The 23,376-nt window shown below is 46.8% G+C and overlaps 1 protein-coding gene across 1 annotated transcript in view; it reads left to right on the plus strand.

Moving 5' to 3' along the window:
• Positions 1-23,376, plus strand: part of LOC119440444 (integral membrane protein GPR155-like) — a 154,691-nt gene that overhangs the window by 117,846 nt on the left and 13,469 nt on the right. The window contains exons 9-12 of the mRNA XM_049662927.1: positions 2,353-2,558; positions 7,191-7,299; positions 13,387-13,571; positions 19,696-19,885. Coding sequence (XP_049518884.1) covers positions 2,353-2,558; positions 7,191-7,299; positions 13,387-13,571; positions 19,696-19,885 — 690 coding nt within the window. The remainder of the gene's footprint in view (positions 1-2,352; positions 2,559-7,190; positions 7,300-13,386; positions 13,572-19,695; positions 19,886-23,376) is intronic.

Below are 23,376 nucleotides of genomic sequence, written 5' to 3' on the forward strand. Positions count from 1 at the left end.
ATCTCGCTCTGGCAGCCTACTTCTATTATTTTGGAGCGGTTGAAGAGAGGTCGCATTGAGATAATATGTCATCTCCTCGCAACATTGATTTGGACCTGACTGAGCTGAGGTAATACCGAGAAAGCTCGTGAACAGTAACATTTGCTCCGAACACCACAGGATGCGACGACGACAAAGAACGCGGATTGGCTGGTCAAAGGAAGTGTGGTCACGAGGACGGTGGTGTTCTCGTTTTTTCGTCGATGCAGTGCCATGGTGATAGGAAAACAATAGAAGTGTGGCCCATTTGGTGAATAAGATTTTCTTTTGCTTTTACTTTGATACTGCACTGGCACCAAAGTGCTCGCATTGTAAAGAACACCCACCGCGATTGCCCAGTGGCTATGTTGTTGCGATGCTAAGCTCAAGGTCACCGGTTCGATCCCGGAAGCGGCAGTCGCATTCCGTTGGGGGCGAAATGCAAAAATGCTTTTGTAGTGATATTTGGGTGCACGTTAAAGAATCTCGGGCGGTTAAAATTATTCTGGAGTCCTAGACCACTACGGCGTGCCTCATAATCATAACGTGGTTTCGGCACGTAAATCCCAATAATTATTGTTTTTTTTAAGATTGACGGTGAGCCGTTTATTCTTTGTGATTCAATAAACATGAAGCGAAAGCTCCGGCTCTACGCAAGGTTGTAGTCGAGTATTTTATTTATAGGCGTGAAATCAACGTTATTATTCGCCTTGTTCTCGGGCGATGCACGATCATTTCACGTCACTATAGTGAAGAGCCAGAGAGAAAGAGAAAAGTAATTATTGGCTTGCGGCCCCCTAGGTACGACGTTGATGGGTCGTCTCTTGATTGGTGTTGGCCTGCCTGCTCTGGTATGTATAGATTTCCAATGCTCCATATCTCCTTTGGGCATACCAGAGGGGACGTCAAGGGTAGAAAATCTGTGCTTTAACGAACATCTTTTGCTGCCCAGCTACCGACTACGCTTCGCAAGTGTAACGCAGTGATCAAGTTGGTCTCTTCGTGAAAAGCATTGTCGTACAAATCTATATGTTCTCCAAATATTTCGTAGCAAATTTGGGGACAAAATTAACACGGAAGTTGGCTTCAGTTACAGTACGTGCGACATTTTGAGAAATGATAGGATCAAGTAGACGTGACTTACTCCGTCTTTACGCGGGTTGTAAACCGATTTCTTAGCTCGTTTTATTATTAGTTTTGCTTCCATTCGATTGCACACTAAAAGAAGAGGTTGCTTGTAGTGGAGGTAACGCTGGGAGACTGAGGAGAGAACAAATTTACGGCCGTACCTTTCTCCACATATGAAGCTCACTGTTAACTAAGGGTGCCGAAAAATTGGTCGAGACATCGGAAAGCTATGAACGTTACTATACTGATATAGTGCAGAGATACTGGCTAAGGCAGGAGTGGTGGTGGCGCCATCTTGCGTACGCTGCGCTGAACCGAAATTCGAATGCTGTTACTGGAACGCGTGACATGCGTTCTATTCATAAGCTGGCGTAAAGTTCTGGCAGTTACGTAATCTTAATTAACTGACTTTATTTTTTGGCGAAGAAAAACAATTTTGTGCAATAAGGTCTTTATTACAGTTCTGTTTGAGCACAGCGTAACATTTGGCCACGCTGACGGCTGCGCAACACGTCCTTCTTCAGTGCACTCTACACGATACTGGGAGGTGAAAACTAAAGCCTAATTTAATGTTGCTAGCTGTGGACCGTGCACTATGAAAAAAAATATTTGACCCATGACCACCAATGGCGCTCCAAAAAGAAGCACTTGTGGCTTTTAGAATCATCGTGGAAAATACAAGAATACTAGGCTTATACTAAACCTTCGTGGTTGAGGCCACTATTATTTCTTTTATTACCATGATCATTATATGTGTAGCTCACGTCTGATATTGTTATGCGTTGTTTATGTGTCTTGTTATGTAGAAATGTGTGGATGCGTTAGCCGCCTCATCTGCAAAACACCCCACTTATGTGCCTGCTTTCACACTCTCTTGTGCAGTTTCACTTCTTTACGAAACTGTGTCTGTCTCTAAGTATCTTTGTACTTTCTTCGGTGTCTTACTTTACGCGTGCGTGGAACTAAACATGATTGTGACAGTAGACTGGCTTCAGTGCTTTTCAGTACCTTTGTGCTTTTGCTTGCCCTCCATAGAGGAGTAGCCGGCGCCGATAAGGGAACCAACCACTCTTTCAATTACGTATGAAAAACAACTAAAAAAAAACAAGGTGTCGCCAAGGGTGGATGTCAGTTTAAAGAAAATACGTGATTGTATTACAGATTAAAAGTCTCGATTACGCCATGGAACATCATTCCTTTGCCCAGGTCTTCAAGTCAGCAGGCGTGTTGTTGTGGCTGCTGCACAGGCCGCACAGCCTGTGGGGTCACGTGGCAGTCTTCTTAGTGACGTGCAGCCAGTACGCGTCGAGAGCATGGACTGCAAGCATGGCCCTCAGTGTCTTCCTGCTCAAACACTACAACGCTCCTGAACTGACCACGACCGCCCGGATTATGTTCTTTGTGGCGTACGGGTAAGCCAGTGGAGGCGGATGCTCGGAGTGCACCATTCATTTTGTTTTGTGTACCCACTCACTGTCCCTAGTCGGGGGACAGTAGATGGCGCTGTAATGCGAGCATAAATTAGGGAACCTCGATGCCAGCGCCGCCGTTCAGGGTGGAGACAACCCCGCTGGCACCGCCATATTGAATCACACGAGCTCAGACTCAGCTACGCTTGCGTTCACAAATAGTGTTACTCACGGCGCACTTCCAAGTGCTTTGCCTTGATGAGGATTTTTTTATCGGTATCGCATCTGCACACCTTTATAACCAATAGCCGTTAACTCGTCGAAGGTCGAAGACGTAAATGTATGGCGCCGGGAACATGCCCCAAGTTGCTAATTCAATCACATTTAATATGCCGTGTGTATGTTTGAAATACGCACTACTTTTTTTTTTGCGCTTCGATGCTTGGTATATAAGGTTTGCGACCCCCTGTGTGTGGAAGTTTTTCATTTTCGCTGTTGTATTTTGGTTTACACGTCACGCCTCCTTTACCGTAGCCAGCCACTCGCGCACGGCGGTTAGTTTCTCTTGCGTTGCGCGTGCTCTTCGCGTTCGTTGCAATTATTTGACGATATCTACGCGCAATTTTGCTTTTTTCGCCCACAAAACTGTGTGCTGACAGGATTAAGCTGGTGTAAAAATAACTGCGATGTGAAAATAAGGTTTAGTTAGCGCTGTAGAGAAAAATGTAACGTAACTTGTCTGTGTCAATCTTGCGTAGTACACATAAGAAACCAAACGATGCACAAAATACATTTACTTAGTAATGTCTAGTACAGTAAATCATGAAAGAGATATGTACATGAAAAATTATATGTACTGTGTGGCGCCTGAAGGTTATGTTGAAGGACGCGCAGTGCAGTGCTTAGTTGCACTAATTGCACTAGTTGCATCGGTGCAGTGCTTAGTTCGTGAGTGAACGTAGGTACGTGAGCGAGGATCAGAGAATACTTTCTTATTTAAATGAAAAACACGGTGCGATAGTCTAAACTTTCTTGACACTTACCTCGCAAATGTAGGAGCTATCCGTTGCCTTCCAGTGATACCGCTTTACTTGGGCTTCCCATCTCTTCCTTCGCTCTGGGTCCCGGGTGAAGCGTAAACAACGAAGCCCTTTACGCGTCGATCCGGTGCACTTGGGAACACAACAGCCCGTCATGTCGACTCGATGCACTTGACAAGCTTGTCATTCATGCGGCTGAACACTGTCCAGCAAGTAGAAGCGCCAGCGAAGCATCCGCGAGCACTGTGTCTCGAACTAAGCACCGGCACCAAGCAATCGCAACCGCTCGCTGTGATTCAAGATGGCGTCGCAGCGAGAAAGCGGCGGCGCGGGGGCGGTCAGAGGATGGCACCACCCTGAACGGCGGCGCTGGCATCGAGGCACCCTAAGCGTGATGGGGAAGACGAAGCGGAATGCAGCTAAAATGGATCATTAAGCACTTTAGGGCTACAGTAAGTATGGGGGTGTGCGAGGAATACGGAAAGAAGTGATAGCGCTTTCGCCAACGTTCGCATATGATATGTGCCTAAAATCGCAAATCTTGTGGGCGTAGGAAGTTAGCCAAAGGTTGGCGGGCCGATTAGCATTAGGGGCCCACGGTAATGCTACAAATGAGACATTATAGGGTGACAGGGGTTAGGCCTCTTTTGAAGTCGGTGAAAGGAAGATCGAAATTAGTTTTGCAGACAGACTGAAGAACATGGATAAAAAGAAATGGGCTGCTAAAGGAAATTATTGTCTGCACCTCAAAAGTGTACTCGGAATAGAGCAGTAGATGAAGAAAGTTTTCAACCAAGTACAGAGTAAATGAAACTGCAAATGGACAAGCCGGAGTCATCAAAAAGAAAGTGATAGAAACGGAGACGGTAAATTGGATGCGAGGGATGCAGACAAAAAATTCCACGGATATTGACAAATACGTCAAGCAAGAAAGTGTTGCTTTTTAAAGCCGGAGCGGGCTGCCTGAGGTAAAAAAAAAACATACCGGAAGAAATATTCGCAATACGATGATGCATGCTGCAGCAGAAATCGGGAGGAGGTTCAGCACATTGTCATGGAATGACAAGATATTCACCTACGAAGGACCATAGCTAGCATCCACCGTTCATAGGCGGTGGGTTTTAAAGCAGATGTGAGCGTTAACTGACCAGCGTTCTAGATAAGCAAGGTACATTTAGGGTATTGGTAGAAAAAAATCTGTAGCCGCTCCGCTGTCGAGGAGAGGGGGGTATAGGCGAAGCTTGTCGTGTGTTTCTTCGGTGTTCCTCGGAACGAATTGCACAGACGAGTACCACGTTGTTGTGCTCGAACCACAACCGGTCACAGGCACTGCAGCTGGCTCGGAAGTTCCGCTTGAAAAACTCGCGTTGAAACCTGGCCGTCGCACCGGGGAAGCTGGCGCTAGCGTTGCCGAGGCGTGAACCACCCTTGTCCGGTTCCTGAAGGACTAGATGACGCTCACGCTTGGCATCAACATCGCGTTCCCTCAACTCGGGGTCTGCGGCTCTTCACTGACGTTTCGCCTGGGCTTCGGAAGCCCTCACGCCAGAATCGGCACGTCGCCGACGAGCTCTATCCAGAGCGTGTTTAATCTGTATAGAGTTCCATGAAATTTCTTCGAAATTAAATCTGTCCGTCAGGTAAGACAATGAATGACTCATGCCGCCTTAAGCACTGGCTCATACCCCTGTGAACGCGGCCTCCCCATTACGACGACAGAAGAGAAGTGAAATTATACGCTGGAATGATTAGTGGCAACACAGCCAGCTGTGGAAGCAGACGACGACCACGAACGCGGGAGCAGTGGCACGAGCGCGGGCCGAGCACGAGCCATCTGTGCAGCTCTGAGAGCAGCATTTTTTTTAGCGTTACATCGCCGGCGCAGGCTAGCGTATACAAGCTTTTATTGAAAAAACAAAACAAAAAAAAAGGGAATAGATTGACAGAGCCGGGGTATAGTTGCGAGTATTGGTAACAAAAGTAGAGAGAGAGAAAGATCGAAGAAAATAAATAAGGGAAACGTGTCAGACTAAGAAAATATATCTAATTTATATGCTGCGTTGCAGAGGGTGCGATTTTATTAGGAAGCGATTGCTCCGTTCTGGTCGTTTGACGCAGTTCATATCGCGCGCATGACAAGAACTGTATTGTCTACAGAACGCAGATTCACTGCTGCGACCTAGTGACTCTGCACGTGAATTTAGCGTAAATTGGAATGTAAATTAGGCGCCTACGTAAGTAGCTTTTTGACCTTTCTGAATGTCAAGGGAGGAGTTGCCAGAAGCTGTAACGAGCCAATAAAATTCTGATGCAGTCAAGCAAAGCAAATGGGCGTTATACTGCGTGCCGTGTTCAGGAAGAGCGCGGAGTCGAGCTGCGTGATATTAGACTTCTTTCTTCTCCTCAGACAAAGGCTGCCTAGAAAAGAAAGAGCGGATATCGTTCAACATTACTATGCCGCGACCCGTGAATTGCCTTCTCGAGTTCAAAGCTTCCGAAAGCTGGACCGACAATACAATCGGGACGGCGCTCGACACGGAAGCTTTCTGACACCATTCCGCAAATTCTTCCCAGGACCTTAAATACGACAGCTCAGAATGCCAAGCTCTTCTATAACGTGTTTATGGCATGTGAAATGGGAGAAAAAATGTGTGGCTCATAACTTCCACAGCTTGGTATCCGTTGGCGCGTAATCAACGACGTGCGAGCGATTTGAGACTTGCCAAAATGATTCGTGGTCTATTCCATGTGCACTCTAAAAGGAGCAAGAATTCGGGGCGTTTCGTGCAGCTTCAAGGTGAACACGTGTCAGTGATTTGAGGAAGAACTTTACGTTTGTTAAAATTATTTTTAAATTGAGCAGGGGTAGAAAATATATCCGGTGACAATAACGCGGCCTGCGCATATAATGTTCTCCCGTGAGCAAACGTATACAGACCAGGAATTGTGAAATAAAGCTGACTTGATCTTCTGCCTGAGAATGTAAATTGCAATTGAGGACCGAAGACCAAACATAACATTGCAAACTTTTCAATACGCGTCAATTTTAGCTTATGCATCTTAATACGAAGGAATTCAGTTACTTTCGGTGACGCTGCGGACCGTATGCTTTTTATCACGGGCGTACGTATTTCGGACGCACTTTGCGCTTCGTGTAGGCGCATTTGTAGTACAGTATATATCACGTAATCACGTGCTATGACGGCGGCCTAACCGAGCTGTCGCAACTCGAAGTGCTTGAAGCGGCAACCATGGGGAATATGCTTCGGCCATGGGATCAATATAAGCATGCGGCGACGCTACACGAAAAATACGCGTCTCGGAAACGTGTTCCATGTTGAGGCTGCTTGAAGGCGTGTGTTACTACACTTTATTCAAAATTCTGCGCCACTGGCGGCTGGGTGAAGTGATTTCAATGAGGAAATCTGAAAGGAATTTTAGTTTCGTACCACGTGTTGCATAAAACCTAAATGGAGAGCATGAAGCAAAGGCAGCGTTTCAAAGTGTGGGCTCATATGCGGCCAGCTCACTCGGAACACTGACCGTTTCTTTTGTCTTTCTGTGTCATGTTGTCGCATACTCGTTGGCGAACAAGAGTGCCGGTCATCCTGACAGCGGCGGTCATGATCGGTGGTCGCCTTTTATGTCGGCGCCAGAGCAGTGCCGATGTGGAAGTTCCTCTATTCTTCAACGGCGAATGTGAGGTAAGGGGTGGGCGAGTATACTCGCCTATACACTATACTGTATTGCAGTAAGAGTCTAGAGGTACGGCAGTTTCTTTGAATTCAAAGCAGCGAGGCTACGTCGGTGATCGTGGGGTCAGTCCGCGTATAGCACAAGTATAGGTAAGCACAGGCAGGCAATTCGTGCGTGATATCTCGCCCATTTCTTCTGAAATGTGGCTTCTGTTCGCGCGTTTTCCTGCCTTTAAACCGTTGGCCACAGCGTTTTCAGTCCTGGAAACTGCTGTCACCAACAGTCGGCAGACCAAAATCGGTGTCGTGTTGGCCTAGTGTGAATGAGCCGTAATGAGCTGTCCACTCTGCCTATTGTTTGAATGCGCGCACGGCCACATTGCTTTACAAAAACAAGTTTCACGCAGTTGTAATGGATGAAATCGTAACTGCTGACAATGATAAAAAAGTATGAGGCATTATGTCAGGTTGCCCTCTTCATTGGACCCTTATGGAAATCGTATTTATTCAGGTTACTGAAAAGGTACCTACTACAAACAGCGAAACAATCTGTTGTCAAAATTTGTTGAATGCGAGCTGAAAGCGCACGGAGCTCGTAAAGGTGGAGAAATAATGAATAATGATTAGCTCTTGCTGAAAATATATTTTCAGGCAGCTAGGTGACTTTATTTATTAACCTCTCAGCACTGTCAGTATAGGGTACAACTCGTCAGTGTCCAAACAACGCTTGAGGCCACTCGCAAGATGGGCACTACACACTATACCGCCTCTGTGAAATGTTCTATGTGCCCATTATGGGAACCTTGCACCCACCAGAAGGCGCTACAATGCTTTCATTTATCACCCAAGCGTCGCCGACAACAGCCGCTAGGGCTCCCAAGGACATTAGACCGACATTAACAACGTCAAGGACCCACGCTTCATGGGTTAGCTTTTCAGAGCTGAAGCTCGGCATTGTTCATATTTCTGATCTCAATCACACTCATTCCGAATCATTAGAAGCATGAGTACTTCATATGATTCAGATCTTCAACACTCTTGCCTCGTGCTAAGCAGTTGAAGATGTCACAGCGAATATTTATCGCGTCCTTCTCATTTTGCTTCCACCGTTCGCTTGGATGTGAGTTCTGGGGCTGCTTAATAACAACTGTGGAAAGCTTCTTCCACCGTACTTCAGCGCAAAATGCCTATATATGCATAGTTTACAGTTCACAAGCAGCGACAAATATTGACTGCCTTTTCTTTTTTTGCCCACACTCATTTTTGCCCTTTGCTGCGTCTCGGTCATTCGCAATCTTGCATCAGAACGAACTTTTTTTTTCCTGGATGAAAAGAGAGAGCACATGAGTGAAGCAAAGGATATAGCGAGGTATATGCTGGCCTTTCACTTTATGAAAGCGTCCTAAGCATGTATTACGAAACGTTTCTTCACTGGACGCTCTACCTCGACTGACTAAAGGGGTGGAAGCGCAGTCCTTTGACTGACATGCTCATGGCTTCAAGCTTTATCGACACTAATTGGGGCTCCCGAGCAAATATTTTCTAATCAGGCGCTCTCAGCATCTGTTTGGATGCGCAGTATTGAAGGTGTGTTTCTGAAGCAAGTTCTTAACGGAGAAATGAACGAGGAGCGCTATTCAAGCGTAGTGCCTTGCTCATTCGAAAGGCGGTGCTGCTGCTCCCAGCGCTAACGTTCGCGAATGCGATTCTGTGGTTAACATTAGATATCTTGTCAGGTTTGGAAGTTAACCAAATGCCCGTGGGCCGATTGGCACTGAGTACGATCGTAAAACCACAAATGAGGCAGTGCATGATTGCATGGATTGGACCTCTCTTGAAATCAAAGAAGCGCAGAGCATTTTAAGTTTGAAGAAAAACTCAGAAACAAGGATGGAAAAAAAGGAGGGCGGCACAAGAGCATAAATATATGTATCTCAAGCCCATGGACACGAAAAGGAGGAAAAGGTCGAGACAGTTGGAAACCAAGTGCAGGGTAATTGAAAGTGGAAATAGACAACTAGGAGTCCTCCAAGTAAAGTGAAAAAGACACTGGCGGTAAACTGGATGCAAAGAATGTAAACGAAAAGACCACGGAGATTTACAAATACGACGAGAAAGAAGTCAGGAGGGAAAAGCTGTACAATAACACAAAGTGCAGTGCCTTGTCATTTGAGGCCCAGGATGAAACATGCGTCGAAACAGGATGAAACATGTGTCTGCTGCTGCAAAAGTCCCAAAACAACTAGGCACATCGTAATGGAATGCCAAGATATTCAACCAGCAAGACCCGTCGGGAACGTCCACCTTCCAGAAGCCCTGGCATTCAAAGTGTATGGATGAATTAACTGGTCAGCAGTCGAGACCAGAAGGGACGTTTGGAGTATTGGTGGGCAAGAAAGCAGGGGAGAGATTGGTAGATGTAGAGTGGTTACAGACATAATTAACATTAAATCAGACTGCTCCCTGTGTATATAAGTACCTGGTTAGCTCAATAAAGCAGGCTAGTTGGCTAGAAATCATCATCATCACCCAGTGGAAGAATGGCATAAATTTCTCTGAAATATAGGCCAATTTAGGCGCCATTTAGATGTCATAAGACATCTGAAGCCTCAAGCACGAAAATCGGACAAATTCATGTAGTACCCATCATTCCCATGGTAGCTGAACGGTCGTAACGCCACAGTTCCCTCTAGTAATTGTAGGAAACTGTATGGGGTAACATAATGCATGAGGGGGAGAGTAGGAGACGACTAGGAAGCGCACCTGTGGACGCGGAGGAACCGGAATACACAATTGGGGATTGCTTGCGATGAGGTCACCTAAATAAGGTAGGGACGATGAAAGGAATGCGCGCTTAACGCAGAAGGGCGCCATGACGTCGTCGTCGTCAACATGCGCGCAAGGCGTGCGTCAGGCCGCGTTTCAAGTACATATGCGGCTTAGCTATTCTAGCTTGGCGCAACCATGCCGTCATCACCAACACGTGCACAGGTCTTCTACTTTGCGTGCGTTTTAAATATGTCAACGCTCCTGAGTCTTGAAGCGAACTGATATCGCTTTGCCGCTTAATGTGTCGGCTGATGGACCTAAAGCCCATTGAAACTGCTCTCGTGCTCCGCCTGCGTTAAGTTGCGCCAACCCGCTCTCCTGCTCTGCTTTCCCGCCATTTCTGCGACCTACGGAAGCGGAAGTGCCGCCATGATGTTTCTGCCAGTCTTTCCGCCATTGTTTATCGCCTGGCCGCTTTCTCCGTGACCGTACAGCCGGTGGTACGCGCAGAAGCTGTGGAGCGTGGCTGTGGTTTTGCTTCGATGAAGCTTTGTAGGGCCCGGAAAAACCCATGAGCACTCGGGAAACACGGATGAGTAAGGATATTGCTTGAGCGGGTGTGTTCTCGCTGAGTGCAGAAACAACGTGGAAGGCTAAGACAGAAGGAAGCAGCGCAGGGACTTCCTTCCGGTAGCAACGGAACCGGAACTACGCGGCAGCGGCTCCTCAAAGGGTGGCGCTACTTAAAGAAGCGACAGAAGACGCGATGAAGGGGCTTTATAATGACCCGTGTGCCTGTTTATTCTTTTTCCAGGGACCGCCTTTCGTCTGCTAACAAATTAAAGTTATCTCTTAGCGCAAGACACGCCTGCATGATTGGGAACTTACTTGAGTATGATGGTTGCTTCAGTCTGTTCTCTATGTTCTCACCGAACCTTGTGTAGTCAGATTGTATGCAGGCGCGAATAGTGTTGTAAAGTACATGGTTGTACTTTCTTGAAGGGACGCGGGAACCAGTGATCATGCTGCAAGCTTTGACGGGTCATGTATGTAAGCCGAGGCGCTTGACCCCCAGATCCGATTTCGACCATCGACGACTGCGCTCGCCGCCTTCGTTGCGCTTGAGCGTCACTTTCTTTCTGGGCACAGGTTCACCCAACAAAGAGTTAGTTTACGTCACTTGCAGTTGTGCAAATGTCTCTTTCTTTCCCCTTCACATCAACGTGACAATATGGACCCATAAGGTGTGCCACCGAACACGGGATGGCATGGAGTTAGGTAGCATGATGACACGAGAATAGTATAGTCAACTTTCACAATTATATACGAGGCTTCCTGCCACATATTTTTAAAGGTATCGAGGGCCTTCGTTCACCGGCACATTGAGCTTTTCTCAGAGACCATGTTGATACGATAGTATTTGTTTGCCTCTTACTTCGCGAGTCACTTGCGGCGTCGGTGCTTGTGTATGGCCTGGGCAGGATGCAGCGCTGAACCACCCTCTTCTGGTGTCGCGGTTCTCTTGACGACACCGCAAATACTCTGGCGGCAGGCGGCGCCAGCGTCAGCAGGCATCTCCTTCGTCTAAAATATGTCAGAAAGTTGTTGCTCGGGTTTCGACATTAAAGCATTAAAGGTCGGGGTATTAAGTCGCTGCCGCTGCGACTGCGCGTCTGTGGCTCCTGCATGAACGCAATATCGCACGCGTTGGGAGGTTCAACTGCAGCCAACGCACGACAGGCAGGTGAAAATTATTGCCGAGCACATCATTACTATGTGTTTAGCGCAGGTTGGGGACGTTCAAATCTCGACAATTATTTTTCATTGAGTATTGCTATGCCGTGGCAACATGCACAAGAAAGTGGGCAATGCTAACGAAGAAAAAATAAAGAGAAATAAGGTAGAAACAATCAATCGGGATTGTAAAAGACAGAATTATTTTCTTTCAAGTCCGCCGAATTTAAGTTCTGTTGAGCGGCAAAGGACGAAGCAAGCTAGGATAACCCAACCACAAATTTGGGAAGGGAGTGGCGTGATCTCAGTAACTACACCACTTGACCTGATCTTATGACCGCGGAATATACACTGTCTCGGGTATCAGATCAGCTTAAATTACACCATCTCTGGGGCCTGACTATTAGTCTGCCTCCGGGGATCGGTTGGCCCAATTTACTCGGCGAGAAATCGACCAAGCAGAAACACCAAATCTAGCAGCCGAAGACAAAGTAACTTCGCTTTCATAAAGGAAATGTGCACTTTATGGTGCCCATATTGAAGTACACTTTCCTGTTTCCTTGCAAAATTCCGTAGCGAACACATTCAGACATCAAATGGCTTTCAAGAGCAGTGAAAATGGCTATGGCTATTTAAGCTGATTCGTTATATGCGTAGCACGTCTCGCCTCTCAGCTTTTGTGGCCAGCGATCCACTACTCCCCCCCCCCCCTCCCCCCATTGATTGAATGATTGGACCGGCGCAAAAAAAGCTCACGCTTAAAAAAATACTTCTCGGTATTTCTTCGCACCTTCTTCGGTTGTGTTCCACGCGTATGCGTGGCCTTAAAACCGTTCGTTCGCCGCATAAGCGCGTGTTTGTGTGAGAAGTGTGCTCACTTCATTGATTGCACAACTGTACTGCTCGTTTTCACTCTTTTATTATTCTTTCAACGTCGTCATTTTGTTTACGTTTACTTTCAGTCCTAAGCTTTCCTTCAACGCTGCAATCACTCATCCTCATGCCTGTTCTTTTCTTCTTCTTTCTGGGGTTTTAAGGCCCAAAACCAGTTCTGATTATGAGGCACGCCGTAGTGGAGGGCTCCGGAATAATTTTGACCACCTGGGGTTCTTTAACGTGCACTACAACGCAAGCACACGGGCGTTTTTTGCATTTCGCTGCTCTTTTATTGTGATCGCATTTCTCGTGTAAGAAGGCGATAGCACAACTACACATGCGCCCACGCCATAAAACAATCCGATGCATTTCTAACACACGGCCATGCCTCGGGCCAACTGCGCGATTATGCAGATCTCCGACTTGCAAGTTTGCATTCGATTGACACAGTATTGCGGACCTGGACTATTTAATCACCCGTGCATACAATAGGCACAGCGCACGTGCAACTGAAGAACAAATGAAACGTGAAAGAAAATCACTATAAGAACAGTGTGTGTTCAAGGACTTGCGGGCTTTATGGCTCAAAAGCAAGAAGTAAGCGAAAGGATAAGATAAAACCCGAACGGGGATATATCAGCGTGGCGCCCTGTTCGTCACACGGGCTCGCAGATCGAAACTAATTAGCGTCTGCCATTGCTGATCTTCTCGTCACAGGCCGTCGCATCTGTCGTGCTGCTAAGTGTCTGCGCGGCGGTGATTGCACTCTGTCTCTTGCAACACGCTTACGAGCGAGCGCTGAAGACGTCGTCATTCTTTGAATGCTGCTGCTGCCGTTCCAGAAGGGGCTTCGGGGCTGGACTGGAAAACCAGTATTATGAAAAGACGCCGCCTGCTCGCAAGTGAGTATTGAGGGGGAATGGGTTTGGCAGGAATTAGTGGTCGACGAAAATAGACCGAGCGATTTGAAGACTTTCAGAAAGAGAGAAAAGAAATTAAAAAAAAAGAGATTACAACTGTAGTACTTTGTGTCCGGTATAGGTCTTTGGAAAAAAAAAAAGAAAACTGCAGCTAATGGGCCTTACGCGGAGCTCGGGCAGATTATACCCAATGACAGCACAATACGGTAGTGGTCAGTTACACGATTCTTTGGCACGAGATGGACCTTTCACAGGATGAATCTTTCACACGGTGCATTATGTATTTCGGGCAAGCGCACACGCTGAAAGAAGGTATAGTATACTGAGTGATTGCGATGACCTCGTCGTGGTAGCTGAAGTATTAGAAAGTGTGGGAAACGGCGAAAAAGCCAGAACACATTGGAAGAACACGACACGAGCGCTGAACCGGACATTTCCATTGTCTTCTCACGTTTTTTGCGCTGCTTTGCCCGTCTTCTATATGATGAACCAACCAGTCCAAGGTCGCACCCGTTTGCTGAAGTACTATAGCAGACGCCGAATGTACAATGTAAGTATAATAGCATCGCGACCTCGTAATAGCCATCCATTCTACATCGACTAATTGTTCAGCTACAGCGATAAGGTCATGGCAATCGGGCGGTAACTATACCTAAGCTATCCACGGGCGCGTGCGATCGAGAGCTGAGAGATGGGCCATGTGAAATATAGTAGGCGTAACTGACTACCATGTGCACCACATTCTGCTTTACTAGGTACATAGAAATTGTTCTTGACATTCTATCGACTTCATACTGAGTTTCTCCAGCCTGTAATAAGGCTGTACGTTCAATAAACTTTCTTTAGAAAAGGTGCTGCATTTAATGAATACATTTGCCAAAAAATGTTGGCGCATATACGTTCTTTATTCTTACTCTCCATTTCTTGCGGTTTATGCACTTGTCCCCAAAGTTAACCCGTAATTTTAATAAAAAGGCTACATTGCGACGCAACTGCTGCTTGCACAGGTGGGCTATGCATATTGACGGACATAATTTTTCGTGAACAAGTAGTGTAGGTAAGTTAATGATCAACAAAAATGTTTTGCTAACTTCTTGAATTCCGCGATTATGGTGCATATTCACATTAGAAACTTTAGCGCAGCCGCACTCGAGGACAGCTCCGATTTATTTGACATTTCTGAGGCATTTGGGCTCTAAGATGTTCATAATCAGATTTGACGCTCAGCACGCTAATATCGCAATCAGAGGCCGGAGTAAAGATGTACCACCCTCCACAAGACTTATCTGATTCCATATAGAACACCAGTCAAGAAGCCGGGTAATACCGATAGTTGCTACGTTTCTGCTCTCGGCTGGCAAAAGCAACAATGGATTTCCCCCTTCCCTCCCACTCGGCATTGGCGTCACGTGAGGGGTGATCCTTGTACCGAGACTCCTACCTCTGATTGCGAAATTGGCGTACTGGGCGTTAAGTTTGAGGATGAATATTGTCACGGGTCAACGCGAACAAGAGACCACACGTTGACCAAGACGGCGGAGCAGCTTCAGAATCACCAGCACAAAGACATCTTCTTCGTCTTCGAATACCCTGTCCTACTACTCAGAGTCAGTTAATGCACATACTGTCATCGTCGTTTAAACGTCTATAGATAGAGTACGCTTCATTTGCTCTCTCTCCAAAAGAGCATCGCCTCGATGCTAGACAATAAAGTTCGCTTGGTGAAAATGAAAGTCGCTCGTACAGTCACTCGATGACGTAGGGCTTCATGCGCACTACGTGCACAAGTTCAGAACGGTGTTGGCGGCGCCTTGTGCAGTGAGGGCTATCTGGAACGACCTCGTATGTGACGTCACTTAGCCGACGCAGCACTTTATAGGGTCCGAAATATCGCCTCAGAAGCTTCTCGGATAGTCTCCGTTTTCGTATAGGCGTCCAGACCCATACTCTTTCATCGGTTTCATAAGTTACAGGCCTATGATGGGCATTATAGCGACCTGCATCGTCATGCTTGCTGCTGGTGTATTCGCACGCGTGCGAGCTGCCTAGCTTCTTCTGCACGTTGCGTAAACGCATCGGCATCCATGTCAATGTCGTCAGGTTCGTGTGGTAGCATGGCGTCGAGCATCGTCCTTACTTCACGTCCGTGTACAAGGCTGAATGGAGTCATCCGTGTAGTTTCTTGTTTAGCCGTGTTATAAGCAAACGTGATATAAGGCAGAATCTCGTCCCAATCGTTGTGCTCTATATTCACGTACATGGAAAGCATGTCTTCGAGTGTTTTGTTCAGGCGCTCGGTTAGTCCGTTTGTTTGTGGATGGTAGGCTGTTGTCTTTCGGTGACTTGTGCCACTGAGCATCAGGACGTTATCTAAAAGCGCGGCTGTGAATGCGGTGCCTCGGTCTGTTATGACGATGGTTGGTGCGCCATGTCTCAGCACAACATTCTCTATGAAAAATCGGGCCACCTCTGCTGCTGTGCCTCTCTGGATAGCTTTTGTTTCGGCGTAGCGAGTAAGATAGTCAGTTGCTACAATAACCCAGCGGTTACCACTAGTAGAGGTAGGAAGCGGACCCAAGAGGTCCATTCCGATCTGGTCAAATGGTGTTTGCGGTACCTGAACGGGTTGTAGCAAACCGGCTGGTTTCGTTGGAGGTGACTTGCGCCGCTGGCACTCTAGGCAGGTCCGAACGTGATGTTTCACGGCAACGGGAAGTCCTGGCCAATAATATCTTTGTCGCACTCTGTTCAGTGTCCGCGTATATCCTAGATGCCCAGAAGTGACCTCGTTGTGGCATGCTTCCAGTACTTCACTACGAAGAGCAGTAGGAACGACGAGCAAATAGCTTGATCCGCTCGATGAGAAGTTCATTTTGTATAGAGCTTTGTTCCTTAAGCAAAACGATGACAATCCTCTTGCGAAAGCTTTAGGTGCTGTCCTAGTTCGTCCGTCCAAGAAATTAATCAGGTCAAGCAACTCAGGGTCGTCACGTTGTTGTTGTGCGATGGTAGACGTGTCGAGAAGACCAAGGAATGCTGTTTCCTCTTCATCGGTCGAAGGAGCTGACTCAATGGGTAACCGAGACAGGCAGTCAGCGTCGGTATGCCGTTTCCCTGACTTGTGCAGGACCGTCATATCAAACTCTTGCAGTCTCAGGCTCCAACGTGCTAATCGCCCGGAAGGATCTTTCAGATTTGTGAGCCAGCAAAGCGAATGATGGTCGCTGATAACGTCGAAGTGGCGACCGTACAAATAAGGGCGAAATTTTGTAACCGCCCATACCACGGCGAGGCACTCTTTCTCAGTTGTAGAGTAATTTACTTCTGCGCGTGACAGCGTTCTGCTTGCATAAGCGATCACTCTTTCTGTGTCCTCCTGGCACTGCACAAGCACAGCTCCGAGACCAACATTGCTGGCATCAGTGTGAAGCATTGTCGGAGCTGTCTCGTCAAAGTGGGCAAGCACAGGGGGCGTTTGTAACCGGTTCCGCAAATCATGAAATGCAGCTTGCTGTTCGTCACCCCATACAAACGCAACGTAATCTCTCGTGAGGCGAGTTAACGGCGACGCAATGCGAGCAAAGTCTGCAATAAACCGCCGATAATATGCGCAGAGCCCGAGAAAGCGCCTGACAGCCTTTTTATCTGAAGGAACAGGGAACTGTGCGACAGCGGCAATTTTTTTAGGATCCGGGCGGACTCCCGCGTGGCTGACGACATGGCCAAGGAACTCTAGCTCCTCAAAGCAAAAGTGGCATTTCTCAGGCTTTAGGGTGAGGCCGGCGGACCGTATAGACTGCAGAACGGCTTCGAGCCGTTCAAGGTGCTCTTTAAACGTTGCGGAAAACACTATGACGTCGTCAAGATAGACTAAGCAGGTTTTCCACTTCATCCCCGAAAGCACGGTATCCATAAGCCGTTGAAAAGTAGCAGGTGCAGAGCACAAGCCGAAAGGCAAGACCTTAAATTCGTATAGTCCATCTGGCGTGACAAAAGCGGTTTTCTCACGGTCTCTCGGGTCTACTTCAATTTGCCAATACCCACTTTTTAAGTCCATGGAAGAGAAATAACGAGCGTTTCGAAGCCTATCAAGCGAATCGTCTATGCGGGGAAATCACCAGCACAAAGACATCTTCTTCGTCTTCGAATACCCTGTCCTACTACTCAGAGTCAGTTAATGCACATACTGTCATCGTCGTTTAAACGTATATAGATAGAGTACGCGTCAATATATTGGAGCACAAAAGATTTATGAAGTGTAAAATAAGATAGAGTTGTATTCGGATACGATGGTCTTCAAGTTTTCAATATAACCATATATCATAATTAGATAAACATATATCTTAAATCATTATCCCCACCACCATATTTTTTATGTCCACTGCAGGACGAAGGCCTTTTCCAGCAATTTTCTATTTACCCCTGTCTTGCGCTAGCTGATTCCAAGACATGTCAGCGAATTTCCTAATTTCATTACGCCGCCTCATTCTCCAATGTCCTAGATCGCGCTTACCTTCTATTGGGACCCAATCTGCAACTATAATAGACCACCGTTTATCTCCCTACGTATTACTTGGCCTGCCCAGCTATATTTTTTTTCTTTTATTGGGAACTAGAATCGCCGCAGTCCCCGTTTGATATACAATCCACACCCCCGTCTTTCTGTCTGGGAACGTTACGCCCAATATTTTTTTGTTTCATCGCTCGTTGCGCGCTTCTCAACTTTTTCTCAAGGTTCTTTGTTAACCTCCAAGTCTCTGACCCATATGTTAGGACCGGTAGAATGCAATAATTTTGCACTTTTCGCTCCAAGAATATTGGTAAACTCCCGGTCATTATTTCGTAATGCCTGCCGTATGCACTCCAACCAATTTTTTCTTATTCTGTAAGCTTCCTTCCCATGGTCAGGGTCACCTGTGCGCACTTGACCTAGAAAAACACGTACTCTTGCACAGATTCTAGAGGCTGGCTTCATGTCATGAATTCTTGTTCACTTGCCAGGCTATTGAGTAATTATCAACCCTACTCTTACACTTTCTTGGTTAAAGTCCTCAATCATTTGTCGCAATTCAACTGTAGCGTTGCTGAACAGGACAATGTCATCGGTAAACCGTAGTCTCGTGAGATGTTCACCATTGATCCTCACTGCTAACCCTTCCCAGTCTAATAGCCTGAGTACTTCTAAGCTTGCAACGAATAGCCTTATAGAGATTGTATGTCCTTTCCTGACCCCTTTGTGGATCGCAGTTTTTCTATTTTCCTTGAGAAGAAATTAAGGCACGTTAAGGGATTAATAACAAACTTTTTGTTAATCACTTGCCGGCCTATTTGCGAAAATTGCCTCCGCCAATGCGCACGAATGACCTGTGAAAGCAGCGTTTGCGTAGGCACCACGGCATTTTTATTGAAATTTGTGATAGTTCAACTTTGCGCACATTGTATACCGTATTTTACTATACACACAGAAAGATCGCTCATAAATGCAAAGACCCCTGGTCCACTCAATGCCGCAGCTTAATCTGCGCACCGTGCACAATTTGCAACAACTGTGGGTGGCGCTTTATTGTTAACTTGTCCGTATGGTTCGGGAAAGCTGATCGTTAAAGCGTCCTGCGGCAGTATGCTCGCCGCTAGCGAACGTCTATGAAACACAACACAACACGTATTGACAACTATCTACGCTCTATGCATGTCAGTTATTAGTGCCTTCTCATCCAAACATTCTACACCTCCTCGGTGGCCTGTCTCTTTGCTATATTAAGGTGCATGCACACAACTCACGACGTACCCTCACATGGGTTCAACTACGTTGAAAGAGAATGATTAACGGAGAAACACGTGGTATTATAGATGTCGGCTTTATTTACACGAAAATAAATTTTTCTTTATTTTGTTTATGCACGATGCGAATTTCGTGGTAGATTTTCTCTCGTGATATGTTGCGCTAATTGTTGCTTGTAATACTGATTCTAACCAACCCGAGTACGCCTCTCTGAAACTGAAGGTATTTCGATTGAATGAATCGGAGAAAGAACGTAAATATGAATGACCCAATAAAGGTGATAACGTGCACCGCTTTTTCTTGATTCGTCATCTTACCGTGCAGGTGCGACGCAATGCATGACACGAAGATCCCACTCGAAACTACAGCGCGAGTTCGCTTCAACTTGCCGCCTTCTGGACATGTGTCTTGGCCCGGAAAAGACGATGGCGCTTCCGTGAAGACGTTCGAACCTGAAGACGACGTGCGGGGACTCACGCTCCTGACAGCAGTACTGTTCATTTCAATATTGATCGTAAGTTCTCTTATTTACTCCATAGGCAATAAGCAAGCACGTTCCGCGAAACAACCTATTCGCAAAAGGCACTGTGCAGTTAACTATCACGAATCATTGTGCAGGCTTCTTTTCCTTAACCATAATGACTCGACATGCGTTGCCGGGAAGTGATAACTTTGCACTGTGAAATGTACTTTTGAAACCGAATCAAGAGAAATGGACGGAATTGCTTCGGTAATGACACTCTTGCAGTTTTTTATCACTGCGGTTAGTCTCTGGCATGTATAGACTTCGGGGAAAGATAATAGTTCTATTGTAATAGATGGCATGTTCCACTTCTTTTTTGTGTGCCCCGCAAGGTTAAAATTCAAACTTACCGGAAATAGGAAGCTCATTACTGAAGAAATTGTTTTGGTAATGACAAACGTGGGGCCGGATATTGTATTTAAAAGGGGAGGAAGGTACCGTTTCTCACAGTAGCATTAGCGCCATGGCGCTGAAATCAGTTTCATATGCGTGGCATGCTGGCATTCGGATAGTAAATGACCTTTTATTAAGGGGGTGGTTTGGTGGAAGGAAAATATTTGAGACTGCTTAATGGGGTGCACGTTGTTTCTTGTCTGTTGCTTCTTTACTTAATGGGCATGCTTATTGTCTAAGAGCAGGTGACGGATGTACGCAAAGCTTTCCTTGAAGTTGTTCAATATTTACTACCAGAATTCAACAATTCAGAACCATAGTCGAACCCGAACATAATGGGCCCACATAAAGCGAATGATTCTCTACATCGAACGCCCGAAACTTACTGATCGATAATCAAGCGAAGTAAGTGCCTCATAACGAACTGGACAGCGCATACATCGAACTCGGGGTGTCTGCTGCCAGCGCCATATTGCAGCCTGAATGCCGCGAAAGCAGCGTTTAGGGACCTTATTTTATTGTGTTGTTTGTTTTTCATAATTTTTGTTTTGTGCGCTTTCTGCGGTGGATGCGCATCAGCTGTACTGTGCCGACATTCAGGCACGAGAACTGGATCTGGTCAACACAACCTGGGGTATCGATAACGGCAGTCTCAGTCACGTTGAACAACCGTTCAAGGCACAGGCAGAAATTTCTACCTGCTATATACGGGTGAATTAGGTTTCAATAAATCTAATCCTTCGTTGCTTCTTTTCTTCGCCGTGGAAAGGAAATCTGTATGTAATGAACGCATAATAAAAGCATTATGTTTAGGTTCGTTATAGACGAGCTTCTTGAAGGCTTATTCACACTAGGCCGACATGACACCAATTTTCTTCTGCCTACTGATAGCGACAGCTGTTTCCTTCCTTTAAACCGTTGGCCACAGCGTTTTTCGTCCTGTACACTGCTGTCGCCAACAGTCGGCAGACCAAAATCAGTGTCATGTCGGCTTAGTGTGAATGAGTCTTTATAATGAACTGCATAATATAAGATTTTTGTTTCGTTTTAGTTTTTTGGTGCATATAGCTGTTCTTCATAACCGAATTCGTCTGTACTATTCCGTGACTTTGTCGGGCTGTGTGTTGCACTCTAGGCACGCTGCGTGCCTAGAGTTTCACCTTTCTTTTTTTTTTAATTCTGCGCTCACAACAGTTTCTGGTGGGCACGAAGGAACGGCAACTAAGTAAACTTGCCTCCACCCGCGCGTGCTCTGTTTAGCTATCGTGCAACATTCTGGAAAAATTAGTCGCAGCACGTACTTATGTGGCCGGCTGATTCGGCAGAACCTGCCCCGTATTATCATGTTCGTCTCCCTGTTGCACCAGCGACAAGGCCAATTGAGCAATCTATGTGCAGGACTGAGTTTACGAAAAGCGTGGGCTCAAAACGTGCGTATGCGAGTTGTTTTGGCGTCAAGGTGTGCTGCGTTTTACGTAATCAACTGTGCACTCCCTCTACATGGTCTTGTGGACCTTGTAGCCTTCAGCTGCGTTTTCGTCCATCGGCTTGCAGACAAATGGTAACCAGCTGAATTGGGCTCTTGTTGCATAATTCGGCAGAGCTCTTGTACGGAAAACGACGCGAAGGCAGCCAATCAAAGGACAAATTATAATTCATCGTGATTTCACTCGTGTGTGTTGCGACACCACGGACCCGAGCACATGAGGGTTGGCCCCTCCCGCGTTTATCCGTACGTGGCTTAGCCGTGTCCGGGGAAAAGGGGATCCTGGGGGTTGAGCCGAAGCCGGGTGTTCGGACCTTTACGGCCCCTCGGCGGAGGCAACACACCTCTTTGGCCTCTGCTTCACGTAGACGGCGCCCCCGGACTGACCCACCCGGGGGAAATCGGTAGTTGCCTTTTCCTGTCCTCCTCTCCACTCCTTGTCTTTCTCTCTCTTTCAATCTTTCCTGTCTTCTCCTCTCTTCTATTTATTTCCTATCTTCTAGGCAGCGAGGGTTAACCATGTGTGACGTAACCAAACTAGGTTACATCATATTAGGTTATAGCAGTAACGTACAGCTGGCGTTTGCAGGGCTTGTTTTACATGTTTTGCGGCGTCCCCTTGTTGGGCTCCATGGTGGGTGGCTGGCGTTACTGCCGAAAGCATACACACTCACATATGGCTTGGAACTTTCCACCACTCCCTGATCGCCCCCATAAAAGGGGGCGCACCGAAGAAGTGTTCAAATTTTTTGGTACCCAAACAGAAGTTTTCCCCCGCTATCATGTTATCCATAGTGAAAAACAGGAAAAAACAGTCAGAATCATCTCGCCGTTCCTTGTGGCGAAATGTCTCACAGATGCTCTTGGCCCAGGTTATAAAGTTACGAAATTGGCCAGCGGTGACCTCCTCTTGGAACTCCGTGATAAGAAGCAACACGAAAAGCTGCCAAATCTAGTCTCGTTTGGGGACATTCCACTGACAATTACCCCGCACCGCACATTGAACACCACCCGTGGTGTCGTTTCAGACGATGACTTGATGGAACTCACTGAGACAGAACTTCTAGAGGGCTGGAGCGACCAGAACGTAATCGATGTCAAAAGGATCAAGTTGAGGCGGGATGGTAAAGAAATCCCAACAAAGCATCTTATTCTAACCTTCGGCTCAAGTATGTGTCCTGAAAGTATCGAAACAGGCTATATAAAAATCCGTGTCAGGCCGTACGTGCCAAACCCGCTGAGATGCTTCAAATGTCAAAGATTTGGCCATAGTTCCCAGAACTGCCGAGGTCGAATGACCTGTGCTAAATGCAGCGCACATGAACATGCATCTGAAACTTGCAAGAATGACCTACACTGCGTAAACTGTGATGGAGAGCACGCCGCATACTCGCGATCGTGCCCAACCTGAAAAGAGAAAAAGAAATAGTAGCAATCAAAGTAAAAGATAACATATCATTTAAGGAGGCACGTAGGCGGGCTTCATACCTGCCAAAGAATACCTTTGCCGATGTGGCGCGTCAGGGGGCAGCGACACAACGGTTTCCGGCGGCTGGCCGGCCCACACGCAGTGAGCCACCAGCGACGCCATCCGCTCCCTCGG

This window comes from Dermacentor silvarum, chromosome 2, assembly GCF_013339745.2.
Source record: "Dermacentor silvarum isolate Dsil-2018 chromosome 2, BIME_Dsil_1.4, whole genome shotgun sequence".
Taxonomy (NCBI): Eukaryota; Metazoa; Arthropoda; class Arachnida; order Ixodida; family Ixodidae; genus Dermacentor; species Dermacentor silvarum.